Source organism: Lichenostomus cassidix, unplaced genomic scaffold (assembly GCF_008360975.1).
Source record: "Lichenostomus cassidix isolate B80296 unplaced genomic scaffold, HeHo_3.0 HiC_scaffold_36, whole genome shotgun sequence".
In the NCBI taxonomy this organism is placed as follows: Eukaryota; Metazoa; Chordata; class Aves; order Passeriformes; family Meliphagidae; genus Lichenostomus; species Lichenostomus cassidix.
The window spans coordinates 1,152,547-1,161,216 of record NW_028147270.1 but is presented as its reverse complement, the minus strand read 5'-3'; the positions used below and the strand labels follow the sequence as shown (position 1 = coordinate 1,161,216).

The 8,670-nt window shown below is 38.1% G+C and overlaps 1 protein-coding gene across 1 annotated transcript in view; it reads left to right on the top strand.

The window, feature by feature from the left end:
• The first annotated feature begins 6,139 nt into the window (after nucleotides 1-6,139).
• The window catches only part of LOC146423777 (sarcoplasmic/endoplasmic reticulum calcium ATPase 1), a 42,566-nt gene continuing 40,035 nt past the window's right edge, over nucleotides 6,140-8,670 (top strand). Inside the window, exons 1-2 of the mRNA XM_085044541.1 lie at nucleotides 6,140-6,304; nucleotides 8,118-8,135. Of these exons, the coding sequence (XP_084900667.1) occupies nucleotides 6,187-6,304; nucleotides 8,118-8,135 (136 nt within the window). The 5' untranslated portion in view covers nucleotides 6,140-6,186. The remainder of the gene's footprint in view (nucleotides 6,305-8,117; nucleotides 8,136-8,670) is intronic.

Below are 8,670 nucleotides of genomic sequence, written 5' to 3'. Positions count from 1 at the left end.
CCAAATTAGCCAAAAATTAGAGCAAAATTATCCCAAAATTAATCAAAAATTGGAGGAAAATTAGAGCAAAATTGGAGAAAAATTGGAGAAAAATTGGAGGAAATTTGGAGCAAAATTAGCCCAAAATTGGAGGAAAATTAGGGAAAAATTGGAGGAAAATTGGGGGAAAATTGGGGGAAATTTGGAGGAAAAATTGGGGAAAATTGGGGAAAAATTAGCCCAAAATTGGAGGAAAATTAGGGAAAAATTGGGGGAAAATTTGGAAGAAAATTGGGGAAAAATTGGAGGAAAATTAGAGAAAAAATTAGAGAAAAAATTAGAGAAATAATTAGCCCAAAATAGGAGGAAAATTGGAGGAAAATTGGAGAAAAATTGGAGAAAAATTAGCCCAAAATTGGAGGAAAATTAGGGGAAAATTGGAGGAAAATTGGGGAAAATTTGGAGGAAAATTGGAGGAAAATTGGGGAAAATTAGGGAAAATTTGGAGAAAAATTGGAGGAAAATTGGGGGAAAAATGGGGAAAAATTGGAGGAAAATTGGAGGAAAAATTGGGGAAAAATTGGAGGAAAATTATAGCAAAATTGGAGCAAAATTATAGCAAAATTTTAACAAAATTAGAGGAAGATTGGAGTAAAATTAGAGCAAAATTATAGTAAAATTGGAGAAAAATTAGAGAAAAATTGGCCCAAAATTGGAGAAAAATTGGAGTAAAATTTGGAGCAAAATTGGAGGAAAATTAACCCAAAATTAATTCAAAATTAGAGAAAAATTAGGGAAAAATTGGAGGAAAATTGGAGCAAAATTGGAGGAAAATTATAGGAAAATTGGAGAAAATTGGAGGAAAATTGGAGGAAAATTGGAGAAAAATTAGCCCAAAATTAGACCAAAATTAGACCAAAATTATGGGAAAATTATAGTAAAAATGGAGGAAAATTGGAGGAAAATTGCAGAGAAATTGGAGAAAAATTGGAGGAAATTGGAGTAAAATTAGAGTAAAATTAGCCAAAAATTAGAGGAAAATTATAGGAAAATTATAGGAAAATTACAGGAAAATTATGGGAAAATTAGAGGAAAATTGGAGCAAAATTAGAGTAAAATTAGAGCAAAATTAGAGTAATAATTTAGTAAAATTGGAGCAAATTTAGAGGAAAATTGGAGAAAAATTGGAGGAAAATTATAGGAAAATTAGAGAAAAATTATAGTAAAATTGGAGGAAAATTGGAGGAAAATTGGAGAAAAATTGTCCCAAATTAGAACAAAATTAGAGAAAAAATTAGAGAAAAAATTGTCCCAAAATTGGCCCAAAATTAGAGCAAAATTATAGCAAAATTATAGTAAAATTGGAGAAAAATTATAGGAAAATTATAGGAAAATTGGAGGAAAATTGGAGGAAAATTAGAGGAAAATTTGAGGAAAATTGGAGTAAAATTGTCCCAAAATTACCCCAAAATTGCACCAAAATTATAGCAAAATTACCCCAAAATTATACCAAAATTATCCCAAAATTGGACCAAAATTACATCAAAATTACACCAAAATTGGACCAAAATTGCCCCAAAATTGCCCCAAAATTATGGCAAAAATAGACCAAAATTAGCCCAAAATTGCCCCAAAAGCTTCACAAAATGACCCCAAAATCCTCCCAAATCACCCCAAAGTTGCTCCCAAAAAATTTCCCCAAAATCTCCCCAAAATTACCCCAAAATTGCCCCAAAATTGCCCCAAAATTTTCCCCAAAATCCCCCAAAATTCTCCCAAAATTCCCAAAAAAATCCTTCTCCAAATTCCCCCCAAATTATCCCAAAATCCCCCAAAATTCTCCCCAAAAATCCTCCAAAATCTCCCAAAATCCCCCAAAATTACCCCAAAAATCGCCCAAAATTTCCCCTAAAATCTTCCAAAAATCCCCAAAATTCTCCAAGATTCCCCAAAATCTCCCCAAAAATCCCCCAAAAAATCCCCAAAAATTCCCCAAAATCCCCAAATTCTCCCAAAATCCCCCAAAATCCCCCAAAAATCTCCCAAAAATTACCCCAAAAGTTCCCCAAATTTCCCCCAAAATCCAAAAAAAAATCCCCCAAAATTCTCCCAAAATCTCCCCAAAAATCTCCCAAAATTACCCCAAATTTCCCCCAAAATCCCCCAAAAAATCCCCAAAATATCCCCAAAAATCTCGGCTGGCTCTCCGCCCCTCCCCCCTCTCCGCCCCTCCCCCCTCTCCGGTTTCCGCCCCTCCCCCACCCCCCAAAACCCGCCCCTCCCCCACCCCAAAAAAACCCCCAGGGTGGGGGAGGGGCGACCTGGCGGTGAGGACGTGACCTTTGACCTCCTGGGGGGGGGGAGGGGATTTCGGGGATTTTTGGGGTCGTTTGGGGACATTTTGGGGACATTTTGGGGACATTTGGGGACATTTTGGGTACTTTTAGGGGCATTTTTGGGGATTTTTTGGACATTTTTGGGGATTTTTTGGGGATTTTGAGAAATTTTTGGGACAATTTGGGGACATTTTGGGACATTTTGGGACATTTTTAGGCCAATTTAGGGACTTTTTTGGACATTTTTGGGACATTTGGGGAATTTTTTCGGCATTTTGGGACATTTTGGGGACTTTTAGGGGCAATTTTGGGTCATTTTTGGGGATTTTTTGGACATTTAGGGATAATTTGGGGACATTTTGGGACAATTTTGGGACTTTTTGGGACATTTTAGGACAATTTAGGACAATTTGGGGACATTTAGGGACATTTTGGGACATTTGGGGACATTTTGGGGGATTTTTTTGACATTTTGGGGAATTTTTGGGACATTTTGGGATCTTTTGGGGGATTTTTTTGACATTTTGGGGAATTTTTTGGACATTTCGGGGACTTTTTGGGACATTTTTGGGAAATTTTGGGACATTTTGGGTCACTTTTAGGATTATTTGGGGACATTTAGGGACATTTTTGGGACATTTGGGGCATTTTTTTGACATTTTGGGACATTTTGGGGACTTTTAGGGGCAATTTTGGGACTTTTTTGGGGATTTTTTGGACATTTTTGGGGATTTTTTTGGGATTTTGAGAAATTTTTGGGACAATTTGGGGACATTTTGGGACATTTTTGGGGCATTTAGGGACTTTTTGGGACAATTTGGAGACATTTTGGGCATTTTGGGGACATTTTGGGGTATTTTTTGGACATTTTTGGGGATTTTTTGGACATTTTGGGGATTTTTTGGACATTTTGGGGAATTTTTTGGACATTTAGGGACATTTTGGGACATTTTTGAGGTCATCTAGGGACATTTTGGGACCTTTTGGGTCATTTCGGGACATTTGAGGACATTTTTTGGGGCATTTGGGGTCATTTTTAGGACGATTCGGGGAATTTTTTTTGACATTTCGCGACTTTTTTGGGTCATTTTGGGACATTTAGGGACAAATCGAGTCATTTTTAGGACAATTTGGGGACATTTTTGACCCATTTTTGGTGTCATTTTGTCCTAATTTGGGATCATTTTGGGGTCAGAATTTGAGGTCATTTAGGGTCATTTTTGGGATCATATTTGACATTTTTTGGGGTCATTTTTGGACCATTTTTGGGGCCATTTTTCGACCCATTTTTTCCCCATTTTCGATGGAATTTTGCCCATTTTTTGCCCATTTTTTGCCCATTTTTTGCCATTTTTTGCCATTTTTTGCCCATTTTCAGCCCATTTTTTGCCCATTTTTTGCCCATTTTTTTCCCCATTTTCGATGGAATTTTTGGGTCATTTGTTGCCCATTTTTCCCCCATTTTTCCCCCATTTTTCCCCCATTTTTTCCCCATTTTTCCCCATTTTTTTTCTCCATTTTCCCCCATTTTTTGGGGGGAATTTTTCCTCATTTTTTGCATCATTTTTCCCCATTTTTCCCCATTTTTTTTCTCTATTTTTTGCCCATTTTTTGCATCATTTTCCCCCCATTTTTTCCCCATTTTTGGTGTCATTTTTGGCCCATTTTTTCCTCATTTTTTACCCATTTTTTCCCCATTTTTTACCCAATTTTTTGGAAATTTTCCCCCATTTTTTCCCCATTTTTAAAATCATTTTTTGGGGTCTTTTTTTCCCCATTTTTGGTGTCATTTTTAGGTCATTTTTGGCCCATTTTTCCCCATTTTTTCCCCATTTTTCCCCCATTTTTCCCCATTTTTTCCCCATTTTTCCCCCATTTTTTCCCCATTTTTAAAATCATTTTTCCCCATTTTTTCCCCATTTTTTCCCCATTTTCGATGGAATTTTGGGGTCATTTTTTGCCCATTTTTGGGTCATTTTTGGACCCAATTTTCCCCCATTTTTTCCCCATTTTTTCCCCATTTTTAACCCATTTTTAGGTCATTTTTTCCCCATTTTTTGCATCATTTTTTGCCCATTTTTGGGTCATTTTTTCCCATTTTTTAGGGTCATTTTTCCCCATTTTTTCCCCATTTTTTCCCCATTTTTTCCCCATTTTGGTGTCAATTTTTCCCCATTTTTGGGGTCATTTTTGGGTCATTTTTTCCCCATTTTTTACCCATTTTTTACCCATTTTTTTCCCCATTTTCGATGGAACTTTGACCCATTTTCGGCCAATTTTTTCCCCATTTTTTCCCCATTTTCCATGGAATTTTTGGGTCATTTTTTGCCCATTTTTGGGTCATTTTTGGGTCATTTTTCCCCATTTTTTCCCCATTTTTTCCCCATTTTTTCTTCATTTTTTTCCCCATTTTTTCCCCATTTTTTCCCCATTTTTGGACCATTTTTCCCCATTTTCCCCCATTTTCCCCATTTTCCCCTTCCCCCTCCCCCACCCTCCCCTCCCCCACCCAGGGAGGTTATTTCGGTCAGGGCTGGGTGGGGGAGGGGCGCCAGGGGACACCAGCGGGTGACAAATGACACCGGGGGGTGGGTGGGGGAGGAGGGGCGGAGGTGGGGGAGGGCAGGAGGGGTGGGAGGGGCAGAGGGTGGGGGAGGGGCAGGAGAGGGTGGGGGAGGGGCGCCACCCCCCCTTTTTAACCCCCCGCGCGGGGCTTCCCCTCCCCAAACCCCAGGGGCGGCCGCGGGGGGCGCTTGGGGGGAGGTGTCAGGATTTTTTTTTTGGGGGGTTCCCCCCCGTGGGGAGGAAAATTTTGGGGGCTCCCGGGAGCTTTTCTGGGGGTTTTGGGGGTTTTTGGGATTTTTTTGGGTTTTTTTTCTGATTTTTTTCTGATTTTTTTGTGATTTTTTGGTGATTTTTTTCTGATTTTTTTCTGATTTTTTGTGATTTTTTTCCCCATTTTTTTCCCATTTTTTTCTCCTTTTTTTCTCCTTTTTTTCCCATTTTTTCCCATTTTTTCCCACTTTCCAATTTTTTCTCTTTTTTTCTGATTTTCTTTTCCTGATTTTTCTGATTTTTTTCTCTTTTTTTTCCTGATTTTCTGATTTTTTCCAATTTTTTTTTTTCCCATTTTTTTCTCATTTTTTCCCCATTTTCCCCATTTTTTCCCCATTTTTTCCCCATTTTTTTCTCTTTTTTTAATCTTTTTTTTCCTCATTTTTCCCCCATTTTTCCCATTTTTTTCCCAATTTTTTTCTCATTTTTTCCCATTTTTTTCCCCACTTTTTCCCCACTTTTTCCTGATTTTTTCCTGATTTTTTCCTGATTTTTTCCTGATTTTTTCCTGATTTTTTCCTCATTTTTTCCCCATTTTTTCCTGATTTTTTTCTGATTTTTTTCAATTTTTTTCTGGGGTTTTTGGGGTTTTTTTAGGGTCCCGGGACCGTTTTTAGGGTTTTTTCCTGGTCCCGGGACCGATTTTTGGGGGAATTTTTGGGGAATGGAGATTTTATGGGTTTGGAAATTTTGGGATTTTTTGGATTTAGATTTTTGGATTTTTGGGGAATTTTTTGAGCGATTTTTAGGTGATTTTTTGGGGGATTTTTAGGGATTTTTGGGGAGATTTTTTAGGCTATTTTAGGTGATTTTTGGGTGATTTTTGGGGGTAATTTCTTTAGGACTTTCAGAGGTTTTTTTGGGTTTATTTTTTTTCAATTTTTTTTCCATTTTTTCCCTTTTTTTTTTCCATTTTTTTCCCCCCTTTTTTTCCATTTTTTTCCTCTTTTTTTCCTCTTTTTTTCCGGATTTTTTCCGCAATTTTTTTTTAAATTTTTTTTTGGGATTTTTGGGATTTTTTTTGGGGACAAAAAGCATGGAAAACGCTCACGCCAAGAGCGCCGAGGAGTGTTTGGCGTTTTTTGGGGTCTCGGAGGGAGTTGGGTTGAGTCCCGAGCAGGTCAAGAGGAGCCTCGAGAAATATGGACCCAATGGTGAGGAGTTTTGGGGAAAATTTGGGATTTTTTGGGGGAAAAATGGGGATTATTGGGGAAAAAATGGGGATTTTTGGGGGATTTTGGGATTTTGGGGAAAAATTGGGGATTTTGGAGGGATTTTGGGGAAGATTTGGGATTTTTGGGGAGAATTCCCAATGGGATTTGGGGAAATTTGGGATTTTAGGGAGAAATTCCCAATGGGATTTGGGGAAATTTGGGATTTTAGGGAGAAATTCCCAATGGGATTTGGGGAAATTTGGGATTTTAGGGAGAATCTTCCAGGGATTTGGGATTTTTGGGATTGAATTCCCAATGGGATTTGGGGGATTTTTGGGATCCCAGGCTGGAATTTTGGGATTTTGGGATCTCCCATGAAGAATTGGGATTTTTGGGAAATTTGGGATTTTTGGGGAGATTTCCTGATGGGATTTTGGGAAATTTGGGGTTTTTGGGAATTTTGGGGGATTTGGGAAATTTTGGGGGATTTTGGGAGAAATTTTGGGAGGAATTTTGGGGGAAATTTTGGGATTTTTGGGAATTTGGGGAAGATTTGAAGGTTTTGGGGGAAATTTGGGATTTTTGGGGGAAAATTTGGGATTTTTTGGGAATTTGGGGAAGATTTGAAGGGATTTTGGGGAAGTTTTGGGATTTTGGAGAATTTGGGGGATTTTTGGGGGAAAATTTGGGATTATTGGGGGAAAATTAGGATTTGGGTGAATTTTGGGGATTTTTGGGGGATTTAGGGAAAAATGGGGATTTTGGGGATTTGGGGAAGAATTTTGGGATTTTTGGGGGATTTTGGGGGAAATTTGGGAGAATTTGGGGGATTTTGGGGAAATTTGGGAAGATTTGGAGGATTTTGGGGGATTTAGGGAGAAATTTGTAGGAATTTGGGGGAAATTTTGGGAATTTTAGGGAATTTTGGGGGAATTCGGGGCAAAATTTGGGATTTTAGGGGAATTTGGGGGGAAATTTTGGGGAAATTTGGGGATTTTGGAGGACAAATTTGGGAATTTGGGGGAAATATTTGGGGATTTTGGGGAAATTTTGGGGATTTTGGGAGAATTTGGGGGAATTTGGGAACTTTGGGGGAAATTTGGGGATTTTAGGGGGAAATTTGGGTGAATTTTGGGGATTTTAGGGGGAAAAATTTGGGCAAATTTGGTAATTTTGGGGAAATTTGGGAGAAATTTTGGAGAAATTTGGGAATTTTGGAGGAGATTTGGGAATTTGGGGGAAATTTTGGGAGAAATTTAGGGAAAATTTGGGGATTTTGGGAGGAAATTTAGGGGGATTTTGGGGAAATTTGGGATTTTTGGGGATTTTGAGACGTTTGGGGAATTTGGGGAAGATTTGTGGGGATTTGGGATTTTGGAATTTGGGGAAAAATTTGGGGATTTTGGGGATTTGGGGATTTTTGAAGGTTTTGGGGAAAATTTGGGGATTTTGGGGAAAAAATTGGGGATTTGAGGGATTTTGGGGAAATTTTGGGATTTTGGAAGGTTGGGGGATTTGGGGGAATATTTGGGGATTTTAGGGGGAATTTGGGGGATTTTGGGGATTTGGGGGAATTTTGGGGTATTTTGAGAAATTTTGGGAGATTTTGGAAATTTTGGGGAGATTTTGGAGGAATTTTGGGTAATTTGGGGGGATTTTTGGGGGAAATTTTGGGATTTTTTGGAGAAATTTGGGTAATTTTTGGGGTTTTTTGGAAGATTTTGGGGAATTTTGGGGATTTTTGGGGATTTTTGGGGATTTTTTGGGGGAAATTTTGAGGATTTTTCTAACAAATCTCCTTTTCTCCCCCCAGAGCTTCCAGCAGAGGAAGGTGAGTGAAAAATGTCCCCAAATGTCCCCAAAATGTCCCCAAAATGTCCCAAAAAAGTCCCAAAAATATCCCAAAATATCCCAAAAATGACCCCAAATATCAAAAATGTCCCAAAATAGCCAAAAAATGACCCAAAATAACAAAAAAATGTCCCAAAATGCCCCAAAAATGACCCAAAATGTCCCCAAATGTCCCAAAAATGACCCAAAGTAACCAAAAATTACCCAAAATGCCCCAAAAATGTCCTAAAAAGTCCCCAAATGTCCCCAAATTGTCCTAAAAAGTAAAAAAAAACCCCAAAAAAGCCCAAAAAAATAAAAAAAAGTAAAAAAAAAATTCCCCAAATTTTAGAAAAATCCCCAAATGTCCCCAAAATGTCCCCAAAATGTCCCCAAATTGTCAAAAAAACTCAAAAAATCCAAAAAATCCCCAAATGTCCCCAAATGTCCCCAACTTGTCCCAAAATGTCCCCAAATGTCCCCAAATTGTCCTAAAAACTCAAAAAAACCCCAAAAAAGTCCCAAAAATGCAAAAA